The 27,455-nt window shown below is 33.3% G+C and overlaps 1 protein-coding gene across 2 annotated transcripts in view; it reads left to right on the top strand.

The window, feature by feature from the left end:
• Positions 1-27,455, top strand: part of LOC119832624 (thrombospondin type-1 domain-containing protein 7A-like) — a 61,144-nt gene that overhangs the window by 8,187 nt on the left and 25,502 nt on the right. The window contains exon 2 of one of the 2 annotated variants that reach the window (XM_038356311.1): positions 11,792-11,886. In XM_038356311.1, the coding sequence (XP_038212239.1) occupies positions 11,793-11,886 (94 nt within the window). In that variant the 5' untranslated portion in view covers position 11,792. Of the gene's footprint in view, positions 1-11,788; positions 11,887-27,455 lie in introns of both variants that reach the window. The other variant, XM_038356312.1, reaches the window with a different exon arrangement.

Genomic DNA, 27,455 nt, shown 5'->3' with positions numbered 1-27,455 from the left:
CTGTAGCAAATAAGTGTACAGACGTGTTCAAAAGCAGACAGAAGTACAGTCGTAAACACCATCAGTCAGCGAGACAAGTTGGTTGGCGTGTTAGGGTTTAATCTGTTTGCCTTCTTTCTCATGGACGGCGAACATGTTAGCTTTACCACTACCACTTGGTGTGGATCGAGTTACGCGTGACTTCACTTCGTAATCGACATACGTGTGAGTATTGAATAAACTATAGAATTAAATGACTTAAGAATTATCGTATGAAAATAATTTAAGTATCAACAACAAAGCATTCTTGAATGACTTGTGTTAAAATTATAATTCAACACATTACTGACCATATGTTCAGTATCATCCATACTGGTTATTTTGGTTTTTTAATTAAATGTTCGATATATTTTAAATTAAGTCTTACGACGATAAAGTAGCTACAAAGCATTGAACGTCGTAGCAGAGCTACAAGTGTAGCGCTTCTTGAGCTACGTAAAACTCGCGTAGCAAAGCCATAAAGGGCGCTCAAATTGAAACAATATGATACTAATCCAGGTAATTAGGAGTATCGAATCGCGTTCAGACGTTTATAGAACATTCGAGAATAAGTAGTACAATCCTGCGACAATGGCGCTGTGTACCGCTTTACTGGAATGTTTATAATTCTCGTTTACAATGGCTCGTTAAACTGATAACAAGACACTTGGCGGTGCAGCACTTTTAGTTTTACTATAGTACATTTGAGACCACTCCTTAGGGAACGGGACACGCACACTCACAGCCTTTCAATGAAATATGAATGTCACGCACACTAACAAAGCCTAACACTATCAAGCGGGTAACATTTTTTAGTGAAATCTGTTGACTTTAAACATGAATCGCTCCATTTATTCAACATTAAATATCGGATAAACAAATTAATTATAAAATACAGCTTATTCATAATTTTAAAAGCTACGTAAACCTATTTTAATAACTGAAACATCAACACAATACGATTTAAAATAAACAAGAACAGATCTCAATAAAACGTTATTTAAGCAAAACTCTCGACGAGGTCAACGATGATGTGAAGTTAAATGTAAAATTATGTTTACGTTAACAGTCTCAGTATATTGAAACCATATTTTCGTGTAAATGGAAGAGTATTACATGGATTATTGAAATTCTGTATAATACAAATGAGATTGGCGTTACTCCAATAGAATGGGATCAAAGTGACGCGTTTGTTAAGCACAATGAGAACGGAAGTATATGTAGACATAACTATATCTACATATATCTATCGAACTCAGCATAAAGATATCAAAACTTGCAATGTTTTGATATATTTATATCAGTTGTTGTTTATTCTTCATTTTTACGATTAAGTTTTATAACAGCATTTTCGATTACGATTTTACAACGCTATTTACGTTGCTCAATCTTTTGTATCTAAAAAAAGGAAATAAGCTATCTGACTGGACTTTACCGTGGTATATGCAAGCCTTGTACACAGGTAATACGTATATATCCAACGGTGAGAGAATTAGTAGTTCCTGAGCTGAAACAAACAAACAAGCAAACTCTTTAGCGTTATATTATTAGTATAGATGGACCGAAAAAAACACATGGACGTAAAGAAAAAGTATAAGAAAATTAATGATAAAATAATTTCGCCAAACTAAGAATCGAGATATCACGTAACAATCATCTCTATCCTCAACACGTATCTTTATTGGCGTTTAAATAAAAAGCTAATTAGTATAGGCTACTTCGTCTATAACACATCAGCATAACCTAGCCGAGTATCGATTACTGGCATACAAAGCATATGAATATGTATCGAAGTTCATCGAACCCACGCCGTGCCAAATATGCCACTGGGCAATATTCGCAGGCCTCGCAACAAATTTCAACAATTTTGTTTTAGATTAACGCTATTGTTTCGCATTTTATCGAAACGTGTGGCAACATTTAAATAAAATTGGTTTTGCCGCGTTCTTTGTTTGAATATTTTCTTTGCTATTTAAATAATTTGTAGGTATTGTATAATTGAATGTTTTTTCGTATAAATAGCTACCTTCAGTCCAATTTTAGGCAGATTTTAACAGTAAAGATTATTGATTTGCATACAGTTTTTGTAGATATTTATACAAAGAAATATTTTAAAAAACTTAAGGTTTAGTGAAACGGGTAAGACTTCTCTATCTGTCCGGTTTTTCTGTACGTCCGTCCTTCTATAACCAGACTGTATCTCATGAAACATGATAGTAAAACAGTTGACATCTTTAAAGGTGTTACTTTTGCCGCTGCAATATTATTTCTCCATTAGAAAGCTGCAAATTCACTGAGTGACATAGGCTATATACCACGGGCGAAGCAGGAACGAACATCCAGTGTGCCTTATATATGTCTTATATTTTTGATCCGACTTCTCCCAGTCGAAATTAGGTTCAGAAATCACCATTGATCATCGTTCGTTCTCGAACCCCATTAAAAGCAAAAGCCATCGACTCTCCAAGCTCGCTTGAAGCTTTCAATGGGACGGATGTTGTTTCGCCAACAGAGCTAAGAGCAATCGAGTACTGTTCAAGCCCAGTGTTCATTATTCCTTGACGACTTTGCTTGGAGTTGAGTGCGGTAATTATTGTTTTTGTTGAGATTGCAGCTGGTCAATGAATCGGACAGAAGTTTTATGAATAACATCCTCATTAACCCTTACATCCTATGATATCCTATCCTACTCATAGTCGTAGTCATAGTATATAATATTATAAATGCAAAAGTTTGTATGGATGTGTGGGTGTTTGTTGCTCTTTCACGCAAAAATTCTGAGCCGATTGCAATGAAATTTGGTACGCAGACAGCTGGACAACTGGAATAACATATAGGCAACTGCTTAGAGTTTATCTTCACTGCGTGGACGATAAGCATTATATACGTGTATGCGGAAGTACCTCTGTCTTTATTTCTTCTCGCCTTAACCACTGAAACGATTTGGATGGAAGGTACAAAGATAGTTTGAGTCTCGAGAATTGATATTGACTATAGATATTTATTTAGAACACGCATTACAGAAGTATTGTGATTGGTCACGAAGTCAAAGTTCAAGAGACAAACTCTTTTTTAAAGTATCTATTGACTAAATACATTCATCATCATCAGCCTATATATGTTCCCACTGTTGGGACACAGGCCTCCTATGAGGGTTTAGGCCATGCTCCACCACGCCAAGGTAGGCGGGTAGGCAGTAACACATGTCGTCGAACTTTTAATTCTTGGTTTCCTAACGATGTTTTCCTTCACCGTTTTAAGCAGTGGTGATGTTATCTACATGGGCAGATAATTTGAAAAATCAATTTATTTCCTGCACGCTCGCCCGGTCTCGAACCCCGACTTATCGATTTTGAAGACCGTGGTCCTCACTACTGTGCCACCACTGTTTTTTGAATAAATACGTTAAATAAATAAATATTATACTATTAACTAAAACTTATAGAGTTCAGATCATCTCAGATATCGTTTATCTAAATATAATAATAATAATCATAATGTTTTTTAAATTCATAACATTTTGAATTCAAAATATTGCATATTCGATAACTCGAAATAATCTTCTTCAAACAACGCGTTTCATTAGCCGATCCTATCGATATAGCTACATTTCATCGATAACGCCGGATACGCTGCATTTAAATATTACATTTTCTTTATGAGTATATGATTGGTTTCATGTAGAAAACAATTTGTTTTTAAATTTAGAACTGTCGTTGCAATCTGCGTTATTTTTTTATAAAGAGTATAAATAGAAGAATATAAATAATCTATATTTTATTTACATTTGGGTACTACAAAAAACGAATATCGCAAATCTTTCCAATAAGACGTATTTATCTGTGGCAATACCTTAAACTATTGGTACACAATGAAATTATTATCGCCTTTTTTACAGTACTACAGTAACTCGTAAAAATGTATTTCCACGTCTACTGTTATTCTTCATAACTCCGAATTTACTTATCGCAACAAATATAATCAGACACCACACACGTGACAATTTAGCGAAACACAGAGGTCTATTAATTACGCTGTTAAGCCTCCCCACGCCTCCCTGGGGGTGAAATTTAATTAAAAGCAAATACTGTCACCGCTGTCCTAGCGAGTTTGTACTAGGCACATTCAAATTTTTATTCTTTGTGACTCCACGTTTTAACCTAGCTTGCTTCGTTGAACTTAAAACAATACAAGTCTTTTGAAAGACGAAGAACCTTGTTTTTATTACAGTTTGTTTGTAATTTGAATAAAAACCATTTTCCCCGGTAAAGTGAAGCAGTATAAGATGTTTAGATGTAGTCTTTGTTCGTATAAGAGCGTATTTGTAATCTGTTTAAAAAAGAGCTTTCTGCATCATAATTGAAAATACTTAATTTTATTTATACTATTGATGTTTGAGTACGATCTTTGTTACATAAAATTTTATCATTATATATATTAAGAATTCAAACATTTAAAAAGGCCGTTTTTAACTTAAATTGCAATAAAATCTCTACTAATATTATGAGTATAAAAGTAATTCTGTTTGTTTGTCTTATTGCCTTTTCTTCACACCTAAACCACTGAACCGCTTCCGATGAAAATTGGTAAAAAACAGTTTGATATTCGATAGGACATAGAATGGTTTTTATCCTGAAAATCGTAAATCGTTCAGGAACGGGTACTATATGGTATTCTTTACTTTTCCTCTGAGAACGCGGACGAAACCTCGGGCGGTAAGCTAGTGCTCTATAAAACAAAGGTAAGGCACGTTAGCTTTAAAAGAGCTTTTTCAACACACGAGTATTGTTTTGCCTTTATTGTGCACTCAAATAGTGAGCAGCTATCACGTAGCAATGCTCGTCAAGTGACAGTATTGGATGCCCCTCCAAAATTTCCAATATCCGCCTCGTCTCTGAGCTTCGAAATTTCAGCCAACTAGCCATGTTGCTGCGCATTTATAGAACGCTTTTTCATTGTATTACGTTGTTTTCCAATAAAGCAGATTTTCTTTACTTTAATGTACGAAAGATATTAAACAGGCCGTAAGGGATTTGAGTATAAGGTTTCCGCTACAAGTTTTTGCTCAAATGAGCAACAAATATTACTCCTTGCACTATATTCTTAGGATTATATGATTGTATTCAATTCGTCACATAAATATTCTCTATCTTGTCACTCAATAGTCTATCTATCCCAAGAATAAAATACAAAATTGTAACAGACTAACATATATAACTAAAACTGTTAGTTATTAATGACGGATTCACATTACATGCGGTATGTTGACGTCGCCTATACAATCTAACTACGCTAATATGTTAGAGATAGTTCATGCGTGAACACTATCCAATCTTAGTGGGGATTTGGTTAATGGTAGTTTAATTAAACTTGCTCCGGTTTGAAACCGTGCCAAATGATTTCATGTAATTTACGAGAGCTAATGGCTTCCACGTGCCAGGTTTAATGTTGTCAATTTTAAGTTTTTGAACTTTTTATGATTGTAGCTGATAATAACGATTGGACGTAAGTGTATACGACGCAGACGTTGAAATTTGAACGGGGATTGAATTCTGGAGTAGGATTATCGTGATAAAAAGTTACCTATGTGCTATTCCAGTTGTCCAATTATCTACGTACCAAATTTCATTGCAATCGGTTCAGTAGCTTTTGCGTTAAAGAGTAATGAACATACACATATACATAAATCGATCCTCACAAACTTTCGCATTTATAATATTAGTAGGAAGTAGGATGACACTCAGACAGTGAAGTTGCAGCTTTGTAATGGTAAAAGAAATTTTAAAATCGGTCCCGTAGTTATTGAGTTTATCCATTACAAAGAAATGATTTAAAGTAGAAAACCCGTACGGAGCCGGAACGAGCGGCTAGTAAATTAATACATTGTTGGCTAAATTGTTGAACTATAGTTCAGAAAAATATTCACTCCAAGAATACACGACGCCGTTGTCCTAAGGGAAACAGAAAATAATATTATAGTAGCAACAAAATAGGTTATTGCTTTTGCCGATCGAGCATATTCGATAGCGGAGCCGTATTCCCCAGCCAAAACCGTGGCCCGAATGTACACTCAAAAAATGTTTGAATGTATTTCATAGAAAGAAAAAACTAATTATACAAGCTTGCATTTAGCAAGTTTTTATTATGTGGTAGCCGAGCACGCTTCGGCACGAATTGGGCCAGCTCGCACCGGGGAAGTACCACACCCATAGAAGACTGGCGTGAAATAGCATTGGCCCACATACATGGCTTTCCTTCCCAGTCCTTTCATTTATTCCTCTCGCCAATACTTTCTTAATCCCTTCCCAAAAAGTCGGCAATCGATATGTAGAGGCGTAAGGTCTGCTATAGAACTTATGCCTCTCTAAATGTTCATGGGTGGTGGTAGCGCTTACCATAAGGCGTCCCACCAGATCCATTGCCGACTGTGACATAAAAAAAATAGCTATTAAATAATGCCAATGCAATGATAGTTCTTTGGTTACCAATATTGATACTAAATGCTTCTAGGTAAAAAACAAATAACCTGTGAATTTACCCATAAATATTGGCGCTTTTCATGAATTCTTGTTTCTTATAATATATCATTGTTAATAGTAAAATGTCAGATGTATAACAATGTTAATAGCCCATTTTATTTGACTACCGAGATCTCAACCCTAACCAATTACACATTTATTTTTCGTTATGGTCGTAAATGTGGACAAACTATGTAAATAAACATGAAATTGCTGATACAAGACTACTAGAAGCAAAATTGTAACATTGTACACCATTGTCTACATCTCCGCAAAATGTATCCATAAACTTTTATAGTTTTAAGAACTAGTTCCGCACAATTTACTTTTACGTGCAACGCTATCTGGCGCCATTAATAGTTATGTGCACAGTTTGCAAGTTTCGTTATCTGTGGTGCATGTGTTAATTTGTTCTTTTTTGAATTTCGAAACCGCTATCGAGCGTGTGTAATCTGTATCGCGGCAAAGCGACGTATATTGGTTTAACTACAATTTTTATTTATTTTTTGTATTTTGTTATCTACGACTTTTGACTTCTGCATTTAAGCAAAGTACAATTATGGTTACCTATTTTACTTTAATCTTGTGGTACTAATTCAAGAATTTAAGTTTTTGTAACTCCGACCGATACACAGCCTTCGACGTCTACTTGGCTGATTTAAGAATAAACATTATAAATAATACATCTTTCTTTTTACTAATTATAAAAATTTAAGAAATTGCTCGGTAAATAAAATAAAATATACTCATAAAAAACTCTTTCATCAACTACCTTTCAACGATTTTTTTTGTAATAAACACGTACTCATTATTTCTATCATAATTATATCACATCACATGCCATAGAGGGCAAAATAAATAACCTTTAATGGTCATGAGTTGAAACGACCCCATTCTGTCTCCGAAAAGATATAACACGTCGATAAGCGTCGCTCGACGTCTCAACCTTCAGCTGTGATGTAGGGACTATTCCGTGGAATAAGAAATGTTATTATTAAAAAAGTTTCCACTTGACAAGGGGATGTTTGATTTAATAGATACTATGAATATATATTTCCATTGTAGCTTTCAGCCTTTGTGTTATAAAAAATGTTTTGTAGTTTATTTATTTTTTATTATTTGATATGCCAATATAAATGAAGTACCTACATAGATGTCTTAAATTATCACGTTAGCTTTCAACTAATTTATAAATCATACAATTGTGATTAATAACATATTAATAAGATTGTTTTTGAATTGCAGAAAATACTGTAAGAACTGATCATTGTTAAAACCGGCATTTTGTTTTTCTCTAGATTCTATATAAATTTGTTGTTATTTTAAAGAACCTTGCTCTTCTCTGTTAATTTAAATAAATTAAAAATAAACTGGGATGACAAATTTACAAATAAAATAAATGTATGTTTTATTTATAAGGGATCACAATTCTATTCCGAACCAACTATAGCCACAGAATAAACCTTTTAACGCTGACCCATACAAACCTATAACTCACTTTTGACAAATACCCCAAATCGAGACAAATGTTTACAAATGGGGAGGCTTAAATAGCCCGTCTAGAAACAATTTCCACACGTGGCGAGTCAGACCCTCAGGATAATGAGGTCGTTGGCCCCGACTCGCGTTTCAACTCGTTATGAAAATAAGACAAACGATCCTCGCTGGATTTTCATATGTTTTCACCGCATCATTTTTCCAAACAAATATAACCTGCCTCCCTCCCATTTGTTATGTAATGACTCGTTAAATAAAAAGGTTTTAAAATGTTGCCCGCGTCAGACGGAAATTTTAATAATATGTAGGGACTTGTTATATGAAATTTCTCAGATCTCGTGTTGATTCTGTACCTAACTGGTTTATACATGTTATATTCATGGAAGTTTAAACGCCTTTAGAGCGAGAATATGGTAATTATTCTTAACCTCCTGCATAAAGTAAGCGTGTTTAATTTTAGAAATAAAGACTATTTCAAAGAGTAAAAAGTTAAAGCAGATTTAACTGTATTTACAAGATAAAACTGAAAGTTGATGCAAAACAACTCATTAAATTCTTTCACCTAAGAACATAAGAAACAAACCGGTTACCGAGGCTCAAAAACTGCAAACTGCAGTTAACTTTTATAATAACCTCTCCAGCCCGGAAAACTAATTTCATGCTTTGCGCGCTGAAAAGCATCTGGTAACCTGGTTACGTAACTATGAATCTAAAATTTTATCATACGGAAATTCACCTTTTTCATATTATATCACAAAACGTCAATGAACATCGCAACAAGATGTTAAATGTTAAACTCTCAAACCGTATTTAGACTTTAAAAGTCTGTGAATGAATTTCAGAAGCGAACGTAGCTCTAAAGATATAATATGTTACGAACATGTTAAATTGGTATCAAAGAAAAGGTTGATGAGCTAACTCATTGAGAAATACGATTCTGTTTGCGTTTGTAATTTTAAGCGGTACATGTTTTGATTTATTCCGTATCCTTTTCCTGCCTTAAAGGAAATAAATGTGTATTTAATAACACGAACAGTTTTGAATATTTTACACTTTGGTCATGTGGAGATGTAGACTCTAGAATATACAATTATAATACTATCGTAATCAAACACAGGAAAATATTAAATTAGGAATACGTATAGTATACTAATATGTGTTTTGTGTTAAGAGGAACGGGTCAAACTTGGTGTATATCCTTTAGAGATACAAAATTGACTCAAAGAATATTCCATTTTGATAAAGATGATGCTTACTTATGTGAGGATGACACTATCTATCATCCATAAAGGAGCGAGCTTCGAGATTCAACTTCTTGACTTACAAATCAAGATCACGAATCTGGTGTGACTGAAAATTTCTAGAAGCTAGCTCAGACTGGACTTGCTGGAATTTCGTAATACCTCTTGTAGGTAAAGTACTCTTGATATTGTAGATGGAGTAATTCACTTGGAGAAAATATTTCCTTATTTTTGAGGAAGCACGAAAAATACATTCGAAAATTCGAAAATTCACCTGTGATCCTCGGGACTTGAATCTGTGTCTAAAATCTGTTAAAATTACACCCAGTACTATTAGTTGATATATATTTAGTAGTAAGTACCAATACAACCCTTCATATGGGATATAATTCAAAGGTAACATATTATGTAATATAAAATGTCTATAATTTAAACATCGACAAACACATCTAGACTTAGTTACAAAGTCCTTTGATCATTTCCGGCAAGGCTCAAAGGCACATGAATGTTTAAAACCATAGTATGAACTCAGCTTTGAACTTTATTGGTAAAAGGAACTAACTCCCCGGAGAACTTTCGAATGACCCACTTCCCCTTTGCACACAGTGTGTTTCTTAAGCCTTTATACACACGCCTTAACAATGTGACTTCTGCGACAAAAGTAATACCACAGATAACATAATTGTATACTAGTAGTAATACGTTATTTGCCATCTTAGTCAATAATCTATATAGTTGTCAATCACGCGAGTCCAAGGGGCGAGACGCAGGAGAATCAAGCCCGAACGACAATCATGTTGTAAGTAGCTCGGGACACACTTAGGGACTGATGCGTCCATATTTTAATGTTTATAGGTATCTCATATTATTATGCGTTTTATTAAAAGTTGTATGTATCATTACGGTCAAATATTAATTGTACTGTGAGAGCTTGCAAATCGAAATTTTCCATAATTACTAAATCATTGACAATATTAATTAGTTGTGACAAACACGACATTATCTAGACGCTCACTGCTTTTGTCTAAATACAGCTTTAAAACGATGATTTTATACTTTCTGAGCGTTCATTGTCTTAACATCTTGTTCGAAAGTTTCTCGCTATTAGCTTAAAGCTACGTAATTATTTGACTTGGAAAGTTTTTATATTGAACTTATGCTATGTAATATATATATATATTTTCAGTACCCACTCGTTCTTACTTCGCCTGAACTGTACCACAGATAACATACTATATTAACTGTACAAATAAAAAAATATTGTTGTATTTTTGTAAAATATTTAATGCAGCTATAAAAACAATCTATTTCTATTAACGCTATATTTAAAAAGCATTGTTGATTATTTTTTATACTACCTACTACGGATTTGAAACTATCACAATTTCCTCCAGGCCTTTAAGCACAAAGAAATAACATGCACATGTACTACGGTGTGACACACTTTCGCATTTGTGAAATAAGAAAGAACAAGACATTTTATAAAGACATTCGTCATGAGGCATCACTTGCTTATATACTAAGTCTTATTATTTGGTGTGCGTAAAATCATAATTGTTTCCTTATTTTTATCCAACGACATTTAATTATCGGGACAATCTTAGCATTTCGCATTATACAAACTAAAATAATGTACCTGATCCTATAATCGTTATTATTTATTCAACATACATTTACACTTATAAAATTAAGCTGAAGAGATTTTTTGTTTGAAGACGCTTATCTTAAAAACAGCTGGTCCGATTTGAAAAATTATTTCAGTTTTAGAGAGTCCATTTATGGAGAAAGGTTAAGGGCAAAAAGTACGACGTGAGTGAAACCGCGGGGCACAGCTAGCAACTATACAATTCGGCTGAAAGTTTATGTTACGTAACAACTGCAACTGACACTTTAAATCTCGTATTGTGACGGTTTAATGTTTTATACATTGCATGCACACTCCTTGGCTCCACGAAGAATAGAATAATTGCCTTCCATTCTTCTCCGTGCACTGTGCTTGATTGGATTTTTAATATTACATAGAAGACCTAGCTACAAAAGATTGCATTTATTCTGTATTACGATGATTCTAAAATAATGATTTTAGTTACGCAATGACGTAACAACGGTACACTTTGGCCGCGGAGTGTGTGTGCGAGTGTGTGTAAGTGTATACAATTATTAATGAACTGGGTGGGTTTATGGAAAGTTTTTAAGCCGCTTATATTGGAAACGCTTCGTGAAACCAATTTAATTTTGCCTGAAAGCTGATGATGGAATATATAATTATACACTTCACTGTATCTATAATTGATGTCCTAAATTGGGATGCATTATAATCTTTAATAACGCATATTACTTTTTAAAATCGCGTGCTTGTTACCTAAAAGAAAAAGTAAGAACAATAAATTGTCAATATAAAAAAGAACATGCCGGCACATATGTACTAAAAGATATAAAGCTACAAACAAATTCCTTCAGACACTACCTCAAAAACATAAGGAAAACTTTTAAGGACTAAAAATTTCTTCCCAGCAGGATGGCGGGCCGGCTGTGGGTGGTCCTCGTTGCCATAGCAACCGTTGCTGCCGATGAAGCCTCCGACCCTCAAGGACTTCTCGAAGCAGCTTCTGGTAAGTAGGTTAGGCAAACATCAAAGTGTTATCTGTAAATTTCGAGATTTAAATAACTTGCAGGAACCAAAACTTGTTGGTCGAAGCCAGTGGGATTTCGTTACGTTTCGTACTACTGAGGTAAAAAAGTTTTTTAAGGAAGGTTTTTCTTTTTATAGAATTCAAAAAAAGACACCGGACTTTTAAAAATTATTGTATTGTCACCTATTCTTGATAAGGGTATAAATTTTAATACAATCAGTAATTCAAAGTGGTTTAAAATCGAGTCTAAACAAGTCGATAATATACAAACATACAGGGTCTTTTATGGTGTATTACTTATATTAGTGTGTATATATTTATACTATAACTTACTTATGTTTCACTGCTTTAACTTTTTACGTATCTCCTCTTTAGTTTTTTGTTTTCACATGTTCTGTTGGTTGAACCTGGACAAGATCACTGTAAGTCATAAGGCCGCCTTCTATGCTGTATATTTTAGCATAAATTCTTTATTGTACCTATGTTATGTTGAAAGAACAATAAAGTTTAAAAATACAAGTGAAGTTAAAGTGTTGAGAAAGCTGAACGACGCTTTAGTTACACCATAATATTTTATCAAACAAATGCCGTAATAAAAGTCCAATCATCAAATAAACTGGATTTATGTTTACATTGATTTGAGTTTATCCGCTTTTCAATTATTGTTGAGCCGCTTCATTTTTGAGATAATTAAAAATCGTTTGAAGAATAACGTAGGTAATCTTTATATCTTGGAGTGATATAAACCTAATAACTTGAGCTGTGTAGAATCAAAACAAACTTCGAGAGAAGGAAAATTTCGTTGGCTTGTTACAGAAATAATTTCTAAAAAGACAAAATACGTGGAGTAATCTTTAGATTGTCAAAATAAACACCACCGCTGATTCCGATGCTATTTTGTTTACTCCATTGTTAGAACATTGTTCTAATGACGTAGTCGATGAAAGTCTTTTTGTCTTATTGTTCACAATTTTATCACATGATATTATTATTTAAAAAAGCTCAAATATAGGAAATATTACTCATCATGCAATTATATAATTTTGTCGTAAGTTTTCCTTTTTTATTAATTTAAATAACGTATCATTAACAGTCCTCGCATCTTTTCTTCTGCAAAGAAGAATCCGAAATTAAAACGCTCCTTTTTCGCATAATTATGATATTTTGCCTAAACTCAAAGATGTATGTAGAAGCATGTTAAAAAAAGGCTTTTCAGTAATTCTGAAGTAGGGTAGGGTGGGCATGCTTCGACTTTGATATTAAAATGATGAAAAATTCTTGGAGTATAAATATCTATCTGGGCTTTGCTGCATCGCTTCGTTCTTTAATTAAGGTTTTAATTACTCAGCTTATTGCTTCTTACAGTTTATTAGTCTGAAGCTATTTTCAGTTATTGTTCCCTGGAAAAGTAATAAACGAATAATTGTTCTATTGAAGGCTTTTTATTTGGTTAACTTTTGTTATTTCGTAATGTATATATTTCCTATATTTAGGTATATTATAATCCCATCATTAGATCTTTAAACGCCCAACATTTTCAGTGTTGTTGTAAAATCCATAGCTAAGAAGTGTGGTGTGTAGTGGAAACAAATTATCTTTTTTTCTTTATAAATCAGTTTATTTCAACGGACTTAAAACAAAATGGAGATTATCAATTCGGCTGTATATTTTTTTGTGTTCGGCTGTATTTGTTGTATACTGTTTTTGTTGTTATATTGTTTTTATTTCTTTTCTGCCTTTTCTTCGAAGCGATGGTCAAATGCTTGCAAATCCTGAATAAAAAAAGAAGCGTGAAGAGTGAGAAAATAACATCAAATAAACAAGAAAGGACTGAAGAAACTCAATGTATTATAAGGATTCTGGGACGAAATTGGTCAAGGCACGTCACTTCAATTTAACACAGACATGGGTACGAATGACTACCAGAAATATTTTTTCCGTCTTTTCTCTTAAAAGGTCTAAGTATTATTAGCTCTGACGCGTCACGTATAATCATAATACAATTTATTTCAACGTGACATGAAAAATTCTTATCAAAATAGACCATTCTGTATAAAATTACGTATATCACTTAAAACGTCAAGAAAGTAACAGAAATATGTGGCTGGAATAATAAATGAGCTTACCACCCTTTGCATATTAATAGTGACCTAATTTATTGTGGGTTTTTGCTAAAAAGGCAATTTAACTATGCATCTAGGGTAATTATCTTCATAATACTGATAAGTGTTGAAATTTAAAAGCAATTATTCAAATGTATACAAATTTTATAAATACATTGCTGAAACATTTTTATTACAAGAAGGTTTATTAAGTACTAGACTGTTCACATTCAAATCATGAATTTTATAACAATTTATTGTAATGAATTAAAAACTTTAATTAAACCGTAGTATGATTATTATTTAAGAGGTATAATTATATCAAGTACTCTAGCGTTCCGTGGTTTCCATGATTATTTTATATACGATTATTTTTTGTTACTATTTAGAGATAGCTGGGCATATCTTACGGAGTCGGTCAGTCTTTTCCTTTATTTCTCTCAATCCTTTATCCAACTAGCTGTGTGTGGCATTAGCTCTTAATATTGGAGCGTTCAACCAAACATTCAAACTCCTCAGTTTTATGATATGATTATAGATTAGATACATGTTACTCTTCCCACTTACCAGTAAACAGTTACTTATACTCAGAATCAGTATTACGTACAGTTCCCACCGAAATGACATCAAAATTATTAAGCGTGAATTTCAAACGATTCCACGTCAGAAACCCTTGATACGCGAGGGTGGATGCGTTGCCAGCCCCCCTTTAATGAATTCCTCTCAAGTTTCACCCTGTCTCCTGTTTGTCATCGCAATATTATATTACCATTCAGATTATATGCGGGAATTTAAATAACATTACCGGTATCTGTTATGATGCTAGTCCATGTGACGAAGGTACATAATTGTCACAGATTGCACAGTATCTATACTAATAACATAAAGCTGAAGAGTTTGTTTGTTAGAACACGAACTTAAACTGAATAGTTGGATATGGTTTTTTTTTATTGATCTCTGAATGCTACAGGCTTTATCTGAACCATAGGCAATGCCTAGATGGGCCTAGATACTGTATGATATACCCAGCTATCTCTAAATAAATAGAAAACACTCAATAATTATCATATATAGTAAAAACTAAAGGTACATATATGGCCTACAGGCTTTCTCAATAAATAGGCTACCTAACACCAAAATAATTTTTCAAATCGGATAAGTACTTCGAGAGATTAGCGCGTTCAACCAAATAAACTTCAGCTGTATAATATTACATAGTACAGATTATTCGAATATAAAATAACTATATTATTTATATTTATTATCGTCTCTTACATGCGAATGTATAATGAGATTTTCTTCGGAGCAAATAAAATATTAACTCGCTTCGAAGCGCTTATCGCGACTCACAGATGTGCATTTTGTGGTACACAACGCGTACTTTATAACCCGACAATATAAAAAGGGTGTTGTGTTTTGCTATGTTAATGTAAGCGTATTTTATTTTTATAACCTCTAAATGCCTGAAAACATTTGGGTGTGCAATGAACCTTTTCGTTCCATACCATGCAGATACTACAGCTAATTAGTAAACACAGCACTACCTACTATGAAGTTTGGCAAGAAATATAACATATTATATATTTATATAAACAAAGATATATTGATAATACACTGTAGTAAAAAATTCATTCATTGATTTTCTAGACTGTCTCTTAGTCAGGACTTATAAAACAATGAACTAACCACCATTGTACATATAATAGTCAATACAAACCAGTTGGAGATTTTTTGATATATACTAAAAAATAGACTTTTAAATACTATCATAACCTCCGATCTTGTTGTTTCATCTCCCATATTCTTGAAACTTAATATAATACTTCCCGTTGGCTCCGAGTTCTGTAGATTTTCATACATTTTTAAGAGAAAGATGTGTTCAGAGAACGCCGAAGGTGAGGAGGGAATAATCAGCTTACAAGGATCGGATTATGTTCACAGCGCAGCGGTCGAAGAGTGTATGAGGTTAAAAGGATCGCTTTATTTGTGAAAACAACGATATACGCTACCCACTTGTAACAAATTGTGCAAAAATATCATGTGCAGAACTGTTATAATCAACTTTTTCTGGAACTAAGATAATTTTATCTTAACGGTGAGAGATTTTTAAAATTGGTCCACTGGTTCATGAGATTAGAGCTACACAAGCAAGGAAATAGACTTCTTCATAGCAATGGAGATAAGTAAAAATATTCACGATTACAATAAATAAACAGGGAAATGAACTAATTTAAACTGTGTAGCAAAACACTATATAACAATGCTATTCTCAGTGCATTAACATACTTTTGGATTGCAACAAAAATTCTGAATAAGACCTTTACAAATTTCGGTTTGAAACTGCGCCAAATAGGTTGTATTTTTATAACAAGTTTTGAGGTTGGAGCGCTGTCCGCTTGAGGCTTTATAGGGAGCCGAGGTAACGAAACGGTAACCGCTGTCCGCAAACCATTTCAAGTATTGTGAACGTTCCCTTGAATAGTTTGTAAGATTAAATGCAAGACAGATAGATAATCATAATGGTGTTGGTTACATGTACTAATTTGCTTAAAACTTAAGTGAAGTCCCGTGTCCCCTAGTAGGGTATGGGGCAGATGATGTACATCTGTTTCAGTGATCGATTTTTCTTTAGGGACAAGTAGGTGATCAGCCTTCTGTGTCCTGCCAGACCGAGACATTTTTTTGTGCGTCCTCACCGGGAATTAAACCCAGGACCCCTCGGTTCTACGCTCACGCGTTAACCACTGCACCAAGGAGACGGTCAAAACGCGGTATGAAGACTCTTAAATATCATTAAATAATATCCGTCAAAACTCTAGCAAACGATGCCTACTCTTACTATGTAACCCTTGCTTATATTATCAATTCCAATTCAGAGTTCTTTGTTGAATAAATATCACTTTAACGAAAGTCATTGGGTAAACAAATTCATAATTGAGAACTGGGCTATGGAAAAATTTTGGTATATTTTTCCATTCATTCCACATCAAAAAACCTGAAATTCATGTATGCGTGTGTATATGTTAGACAGCATGCATAACTTCGAAATATTTTTCCTTTTGTGTGGAGTCATTCTTCACATACCGCTTTTTCAACCCTTTTTCTACCTTTTTTGTTATTCTTCGTACGTCTAGTTAAACTGAAGGCTGTCATTAGAAAAGTTGAAAATATTTATTATTTTTTATTGATTTTCATTATATGCAATATATAGTCCATGATAAAAGGAGCTGTTCCAACAAGAATTTTTATAATATGTGCATAGTATCTGTATGACAATAATAGCGCACATGAAATGATAATGGTTCTGGTAAGTTATTTTTGTATTATGGTATGATGGTATATATATAACTCATTAACTTATCGAGAAATATAGGGCTACAATAATTTCTTCCAGTTAGGGTGAGAGAAACCCCTTAGGTTTCTCTTTAGCTTCTAGCCAAGACAGGACACTTTTTCTCAATGCAGAAATCATTAATCATTTCCAAGAAACAGTAGTCGTTCTTTCCATTGACAAACACTTGCCAGGATACTACGCAAAACTGTTATATCCATACTAAATTCCGACCTTGAAAAGAGGTACCCTTCTCCACTTCCTTTAGCGATTGATTTTGTTGATCAATACAGAATAGGTATCTGCTATTAATGTTTCAGAGTTCTTCATTGGAAATCGTATCATATCAAAATATCCGGGATATTATATACAAAATAAACATAAACTATTATGCTCATGAATAATTATAAAGTAAACATTTTCTAATTATGTGTCGTTTTTAAACAACGCTTCAATAGATAGACTGCACCTTTTTTGGCAATGCCATTCTCATCAGCTTTCCAGAGTTTATATTGACTTTACAACATAACTAAACCCTGTAAACAGTTAACAACCATTATTCGAGGCTAAACGATTTCCGATAAAGCAAATTAGCTACCGAATATATAGAAAATCCCGGTCCCGTTTACAAAACACGGAAAATTGATTCCATTAGTGTGCATTAGGGGCGCTTCTAACAGCCTGGCAACAGAGATACATAATAGGGAGCAAAATGATGCGGGCGAAATTAGCTTCTATCACAATGTGATAAGTGCTAAAACATTATGAGGATAATTGTCGCTGTAACGAGTTTGTAGCTAGCTTGGAGAGCTGTTTGTGAGACACATTTGCTGTTTAGTACTTAGTGGATACTTAGTGGTGGCTAGGTGTATGTTTAGTTTTATACATTATAGTGTTGTGAACGTTAAGTTGAATTAGCTTACGTTTTGGTCCATATTTGCACTTTACTCATAAGTGTCTAAAATCAAAGGAGTTTCTTGTCCTGTTTCTTGTATTATTCAGACCTAAATGGCTTTATTCTTATTATAATTGACTTGTACATAAGCTTAGGTACATTTTTTACTATAAGATATTTATATCAATGCTTAAAAATCTGTCATTACATTATGTAATCTGTAGCTCTCTGTAGGCTACTGATAAGGTTACCCGAAGGTTATTTTGTTTAATTCTATGTTTAATAATGATAATATCATAAATAAACGAGTCACTACTTCAAAATAAATACCACACTGAACCTTATTAAATAATAATACACAAGTTGTTCGCCTCGGCTTCGTCAGTGGTACATATATAATCTACTAGCTGCGCCCCGCGGTTTCACCCGCGTAAGTCCGTATCCCGTAGGAATATCGGGATAAAAAATAGATGTTGGCCGATTCTCAGACCTACCCAATATGCTTACCAAATTTCAGAGGAATCGGTCAAGCCGTTTCGGAGGAGTATGGCAACGAAAACTGTGACACGAGAATTTTATATATATAGAAGAAGAAGATAGATAGATGTCACTCAGTGAAGTTACAGCTTTTAATGGTGTAAGAATTTTTAAAATCATTGTCTGCATGTAAATGTTACAAATATATAAAAGTAGTTAATCCACACAAGTGGCATATATACTATAATATGCAAACATTCAGGTAACTTGTTTCGAATAAATAGTCAAAGAAATGGACACATATTTACTACACAACTGCAAACATATCGCAAGCGATCTGCCGCTGACAGCCAATATAAAAGGTTTATGTAGACACATATAAATAAATGGATTGCTCGACTGAATTCCTGTTACCCGTTCATTCGGTACAGGAATAATTGTAGCGATGTTAAATCCTACTAATATTATAAATGCGAAAGTTCGTGAGGATGTGTGTATGTTTGTTACTCTTTCACGCAAAAACTACAGAACCGAATGCAATATAATTTGGTACGTAAATAGCTGGACAATTGGAATAACACATAAGCAACTCTTTATCCCGATATTCCTACGGGATACAGATTTACGCGGGTGAAACCGCGGGACGCAGCTAGTTCCCCATGTGTTACATAATCCGAATGGCTTGCATGATTGAGCATTTAAATATAATCGAAACTCGTAATGCATAGCTAATGTGGAGGCCCGTTTCCTTTTCTTCGCCCGTCCCAGTCCATTCCTTCTTTCCAGTCGTTAATCCATTCCTTTTCCCTTATCCCAAAAAAGCGGGCAGCGCATTCGCAGAGGCCCAACCTTTGCGAATGTTCATGGGCGGTGGTGATCGCTTATCATCAGGCGATCCACCAGCTCAGTTGCCCGCTATGACATAAAAAAAAAAAAAAAAAAGATTTGAATCACGTTCATTAAACAATGAATTTTGATTATTTATTAAATGTTCATGGTTTTTTACAGAAACATTTTCCCTCCATTTTACAACATTACACATAGTACACTTAAAAATATATCTTTCAAGTTGCCTAGCAACCATTCTAGCAACATTTTTTATTTTTCGAAGGATCAGTTTCACTTTATTATACTGGCAATATTCACCGGTCCCTCCGATCTCATTTCTTGCGATAAAAAATAAGCTCGAGATTGAGACGGCGATCGTATCTATGAACAATGTATTTATTTCCTTGTGAATGAGAATTACAAGGCATAAATCGGATTGCCATGAAAAATATTATTTCATTGTATGTTTTGTGAAAGAAATATCGCTTTTCGTTCATGTGCAACATAATCTTTTATTTGATCTGCATTACGTTTTATATCTATAATTCTAATTGTTTTTAATCACTCAATGTTATAATAACTTTTTTATTTGTGTATCTGTGGCCTGACAGTTAAGTGAACTAACTAACTGAACTAAAATGAAGAGTGTCACATGTAAGGTTTTGACGGTGATGAAATAAAAAAAAATATCTCAAAAATAAGTCAAATATAAAATTGAATCGAACTCGATAGTTATAATAAAAAATAAGATTCAATCTCTTATTTGTTTTAAGCACCGACTGCGATATGAAAATTATAATCAGGAAATTCGCGTTCTTTCCGTGTCTATTATATATCCTCACAACCACGTTTATTGTCTATATTCGAAAAGATTCTCTCATTTTCCTATGATTGAAAGTCAACAAAACATATTCTTCCTCGCCAGTACAAGCCAGGCTTCCCTCCCTAGCGCCTTGCATAATCGATCGTCTGCTTTTATAGCCCGGGGGAGTTTACGCAACAAATCATTCTATCTTTATTAAATGAAACGGTCTAACGGTTTTCAAATACAACTAGCTAGCTATTGATCGTGACTCCTACCGTGTCTTAACCTGAGTTAATGTAAAAATGGTTTTGCCACTGATTCTAACATAATACTCGTAAATATGTTAAATAATACTATAGCTGCTCTGGCAAACGCTGTTCTGCCTTATTCTTATCATTTATATATATGGAGAAAAGATATCTTATTTATTTATTGAATGAACGTAAGAAATACTGTTGATAAGAATAGGTATAAACTATAAATAAAAGTTTTACCGCTGGACAAAAACGGAATCGTAAAATATGCATCTTACAAAAGTATAAGTACTAATAATAGTAAAATAAGAGTTATGTTATTTCATTACATAATATTATTACAGTAGATCCTTAATGAGTACATATTGAGCCCCACTTGAAGTCAATGAAGTAGAATTTACAACGGCGAAGTTCAAAGTAAATCTCGAAAGCCCTTACAAGTAATCGCCTTTATAATTTACGGTTTGTGTTCAGGAAAATCGATTTATGTACATAATATTGCATAACAGCTGGTTTCCTTGACTTCGGCAGTATTGCTAAATATTGAAATAACCTTCAAGCATTCATTGACATGTCTGGTTATAAATTTTAATGATAAACGATTTATGAATCTACTTTCACTGTATTCACGTATTCCGAAGAACTCTGTTCCGTTCATTTTCAACCAACTTCAAAAATGAGAAGGTTCTCAATTTATTTGAAAGCTGGTGCCTCCCGTGTGATTAAAAACAATTATTTATTGTGATATAAATATTTATAAAATTTATTTATATTGACATTGACTTTTACACACCAAAATATGGATATTTAAGTAAAATATAGTAGGAGAGTATGATTAAAAGTTCATTTCAATGCTACAAATATTTTCAGAACCTTTAATTATATTTATAACTTATGTATTATAATTATAGTATTGGCATATGGCACACGTCCAGCTAGAGCATTTGTCGAATAAAAACATCAGTGTCTACTCCTAAAAGCCTTTTACTAGAAATACCTCCACAGACGATCACTTACTACAATGTCGGTCTCCTTCGATCTCGTCCGATTCGGACCCGTGATACAGAGCTATTTTATGGGCTCAATTTTTACCATTATATAAATGTATATAGATGCTTCAGAGTATTTACGTCATCCTCTTTTACGGTGAAAGCAGCGACTAATCAGAGCTATCCTGTAATTGAAGGTACAAAGTTTTAGAAATTTAAGACTTTTCAATTCATTTGATACGTTGATACACATTATAATAATGAATAAATCGCTCTTACATGCGTTCTTAGTATTTAATTTCTATAGTATTCGCGTTAGGTGCATCAAAAACATAATCAATTAAAAAAAATCGTACAAATTTTGTTCTTTGCTGCTATGTTTCCGATTACAAAGTCACCCTCAGAATTGGCATTTAAAGAAATATACATACCAAACCAATTTATGTCCAAAGTTTTGGTAAATTACAAAATAAAATAGCAGCGATGTCAAAAATGTTTGCCTCACTTCACTTCAAATCATTAGTTTGCCAGACGCACGCTCCATGTACTCTATAACTACAGTTTCGTTTTCAAAGCCCCATAATCTGTCATTTCTTCCATAATACGTCTGCAAAAAATGATACGGCGCAAAGGCGTGCACTCGTTGTGAATTTCTAACAACGTTCAAACAAGCAAAGTTTTAGGAACACGTCGGAAATTGCCCGCAAACTTCTTACCTTCGAGTCGTGAACTTAGTCAAAGCATAATGAGGTCTAATGTTCGAACAGTAGTAAAAATAAAGTAAGAAAATACTTGTATTATTCAACTGGTAAGCAAGGGTTATAAGAGACATTAATGTCTTGGGTTATCTGCCTGTAATATTACATCTTAGAAACGAACGTATAAGAAAACAACAGCTTAAGAAAAGAAGTGTTACGTGTCCATAGCAAGTTGATAGTATATATAAGTCTATAGCTGATAGAAGAAAATGGTTTAAAATAGTATCAATAGTATTAATAATAAAAAAACAGATTTTACACGCGATTTATTCCTTATATTATTTAACCCGACGTTACGAACACTTTACAGCGAGCGTGGTCACGTGGAGACTGATCTTTAATTTCTAAATGTATAATTCTCGCGGAAAGTCAAACATAATAAAATACTATAATAAATAAACATTCAAGGCCATCCCATTCCATCTACAACTTCTTTAAGCATCTACGTCTGTCTAGACGGTGAAACCTTTGTATTGAAAATATTATCCTTATTTAAACGTCTTTGTTTCGAGAGCGGTCCAGACTACAAAGACGTGTATTAGATTATTTTCTCTTAAATCTTTATTTGACCTCAAAGGATCTACTGAATTTAACTTGAGGTTCAGATCACAAAAGACCTGCATACAAGCAAAATTTTAAAACTTCATATAGATAATTCTAATTTTAAATCCGTGTCAAAATACATATAACATGCATTACTTGAATATACCTTACTTCAAATCTCTAGTACAGCCAGGGCATGCGTCTAGTCATATACAAGAATATTACTATAAGCCTACCCTGGTCTGATTACTTTATAAAACCAAGCACGTACCACAATTGCTTACCATCTATTGTGTGAGCTTAGATCATGCCTTTTGTGATTTATGAACGTAAGCCCCTTTGTGGAGTAGAACAATGATTCTAGCTGGTTACTTCTGTGTAAAAGGCACAATATTAAATATTACAGGTAACTGCTAAAGTCACTTTAACTTTTACAAAACACAAGTTATGGGAGAATTCATAATGAAGCGAGACGGGGTTGGTCGTAGCATGTAGATTCATAGTTGTTATATACTTATGGCTGTTATTTTTTTTTAAATCGATAACTGGCTTGTACTTTATATTCCTTTCGATTCAAACAATCCATCACTTTAAAAAAGTATATCATTTATTACATATTTTTAATGTTATTATCAGCCCATATATGTTCCCACTGCTGGGACACAGGCCTCATGTTAATAACATTAATAAAAAAACTTAATGTTATTATAACAAACAATCTTTTCCAGTAAACTGGAATTCGATATTTCATAGCGGCACGTGACTGAAAAATTATGAAAAAAAACATAATAAAAGGTGCAGACAGCGGGAACAGACCTCAATTTCCAGGGTTGCGAAGGGACAACGTAATTGCTCATTAAAGATAATGGTCCATCCATGGACAATCATTAAGAAAATTTCATTAATTACTGAAGCAGACAGAGCTCTGAGCTTGAATAATTTATCAATTGAAAACTCGCTCACATTATTACATCAGCTATTCTTTTGTTTCAAAGCTTTGGAAATGCATACAATTGTTGCAAAACAAATATTATTTATTTTACAATAAATAGACAAATATACGTTTCTATAAAACAATAATTATTTATTGCTTCCACTGTTCTTCACAAGGATTTTATATATAAAACCGAATATAAATATGGAATCTTGCTACACAGTTGATATTTGCAATAGTATAAATGAAGAACCATAGAAAAACATTAATACAAAATCATAAGATTTAAAAATAATTTTTACATTTATTTACTACAATCCAAATAGATTTTGATTCTCAATTTTAATAATTGTAAACATATAAACTAATATTTTTAATTACAATTTATAAAATCTTGCAACAACTTTTTAACTTATAAGAATCCTCCTTCTGTATTAACAAAAACGTAAAAAAATTGCCGTCTTCTGTCGCTCTCGATTTTACTTTCTTAATTTTACCACAGATAATATAATACTATAATAATTTTATTCTAATTAAGGTGATTACTTAATTAATAGTTTCTAAGCTCTCGTACTCATATTACTGCATGTCTACAAATAAAGATTTATATTTATTATTTTCTCAATAGGTATTGCATTCAGAGATATTTTTCCAAGGTCTCCTCTCCGGGTCACTAAGATTACATAACAACGGTAAAATGTAGGTTAAGTTAATTTATTCACTGTGATCATTTATATTTAATTATTATAACCTTGAAACGATATTGATTGTGATTATATGTACAAAAGAAGAATTGCATGAGTTAATCTATTTAATTTATGATTTTACTTTGATTTACTATGTATTCCATTTGTTTCAATTGACAACTCATTCTCTCTGTTATTCCTAATGGTGGGTTTCCATGCTTGCCAAGGCTTGACAAGCGTCTACAAACACAAGCGTGTAAAGAGGGTGTTTGGCTTGGCTTGCGTGAGCTTGTGAACGCTTGTCTCCGATCCGGTCTAGTGTCGGTTTTTGGACACAGATCAAAGGGTGCTTGCGGCAAGCGCTTGCGACGCGTTCACACGTTGGCGCGCGCTTAGTAGCCGTTGTGATCTCGCGACGAACGCACGTCTAGTTCTGACTTCAAAATGAGTGGCTGGTCGAACGAAGAGAGTTTATCGTTTTTGGAATATTACCAGACCGAAAGCTGTATCTGGAACCCCAAAGATGTTAACCATAAAGATAAAAAGAAAGTTGCAGATGCTTGGAGTCGTCTTGCCCAGTTAATGGGGAAGCCAGTAAAGGAATTAAAATTTGCTTTTGTTTTGCTTTGTTTATATTTGAAATAAAAGTAGGTTAAACCAAACGTAATAGCCGATACAAGTTCGGTGTCCGCCATGCTTGGATGTACGTAGCACACTGACGCATTCACAAGCATGTAAACGACTTCCAAATCCCAAGCGAGATTTGTGGACGCTTGTGCCTTGTGGATGCTTGTCAAGCCTTGGCAAGCATGGAAACCCACCATAACATTTGTTTCTTTGCAATACGTTACCAGCATGAAAATATCCCACTTCACTTCTTAATTCATTTACAAAATCTATGAAAATTCAATGCAGCCAGCAATAAGCAGTTCGGAGATTAACAAAAAGATAGACAAACACAAATATCTTACATTGTTCTTTTGTTATAGGCATTCGGTACTTACCGTATTAACTGTTATTTTGTGATTGCAAATAGATACTGTCAATTTATTTATTCGATAAATTGAAAAAAAAAATCGAATATTTAACACTGATGAGAACAATTTTTTACGGAGATATTTAATACTAGCTGCGCCCCGCGGTTTCACCCGCGTAAGTCCGTATCCCGTAGGAATATCGGGATAAAAAGATGCCTATATGTTATTCCAGTAGTCCAGCTGTCTACGTACCAAATTTCATTGCAATCGGTTCAGTAGTTTTTGCCTGAAAGAGCAACAAACGCACACACATCCATACAAACTTTCGCATTTATAATATTAGTAGGATAATTTGTAAGTGTATTTATAATAATTTCGTGTATATATTAATACGTTTTATATTACTATTTTCTTGTGTTTGATACATTGAAAAAAAATTGAAAAAATGAGTCTCCCCGTGACCACGCTCGCTGTAAAGTGTTCAAAACGTTGGGTTAATAATATAATGAATAAATTGTGTTTAAAATCCGTTAAAAAGTTTTTAATTTCTAAATGTTTTATATTACTTGGATTCCTGTTTATCAAATCTGACTTTTAGCTTTACCACCACGCTGTCATGTTGTTTTAATTTATTTTTACCTGCAAATGTTGACTCTTAGTAGACATGACTTAGTACGCATGTGTGTGTCCTTTTTTGCAAAATGTATGTACTTCTACTATACTATACACTCCACTTCGCAAACTAGCACATTTTTGTTAAATATGCAGTAGAAAGGATCGTAATTATTACTTTAAGCCTCAAGAACTCTTTGTAAATCTCGAATAAGAAAAACCATACAAGACGTCTCAAAGGAGTCGTAAAGGTCAAAACGTGGGAGTAACAATGGAAGATAAATCTCGTTTTTCACAAAAACTATTCAAGTTTCCCGTTCCTACAATCAATATTTCATACTATCTTTGTAGGGTTTCCTATCGTTTGAAGCAGTTCTTTTTATTTTTTATACATTATTCAGTCTAAAATATCGTCTAGATTACCGAAGCCTTTTGTATTCTTAGCAAAGTGATTTCTATATGTACTATTTTTATATTGATCCATTTTGTCTGATGACAACGAAAAGAAAATGACGTGCTCACTTATTGGATGTATAATTTAAAAAGCTTTTTCATTTGACCTTATTTGACAAAGTTCTAATGCCATTTAGTATTCTGAGCAGAAGACGTATCGCGTAATCCATATTCAAATCTCAATAAATCTAAATAAATAAATGGAAATTACAAAAACGTGTTATTTCACATTTCTTTTCTGTATACATTTAAGGCAAATCCGGCGGAAAGTTTTCTGGAATATAATTCAAGTTTGATAAGTATATAGCTAATATCATGGAAGCCTAGCAAGTTGGCGGGTATTGACTTCGCGCGAATTGGAAAACTTCGGCGTCAGAATTCTTAGAAGACAGCTAGCTAGCTCTTTGAAACTTATTTACGTATGCCATCAATAATGTCGGGAATATACCATTCTACCTTATTCAATGTTATTTATTTACTGCTTTGTACCAGTGAGGGTTTAATATATTTCTGGATACAGGATTCCGGAATATAATAACAATAGAAAACTCACATGACAATAACTTTTGAAAGCATTTTTATTTTCATCTGACGAAAAACAAAAAATGTTTTTTTATCTACGACAATGCCTGACATTTTACTGAAAATTCAAATTTTAATAAAATTTATAATTTATATAAAAATATTCATATTCTCAAAGCTATTCTATAGTAAATAAATATAAAATATGTATATCGTAACATCACTACATAGTATAAAACAAACCTTCTCTGTCCCTATATCCCTATGTATGCTTAAATTTTATAAATTACGCAACGGATTTTGATGTGTTTTTAACACGCTTTTATTAGCTTCACTTGTATGTTTGTATGTATGTAACTCACACCCGTTTTTCTCCCACTTC

This window comes from Zerene cesonia, chromosome 15 (genome assembly GCF_012273895.1).
Source record: "Zerene cesonia ecotype Mississippi chromosome 15, Zerene_cesonia_1.1, whole genome shotgun sequence".
Classification (NCBI taxonomy): Eukaryota; Metazoa; Arthropoda; class Insecta; order Lepidoptera; family Pieridae; genus Zerene; species Zerene cesonia.
The sequence above is the reverse complement of the archived record's forward strand: the minus strand, read 5'-3'. Positions and strand labels throughout refer to the sequence as shown.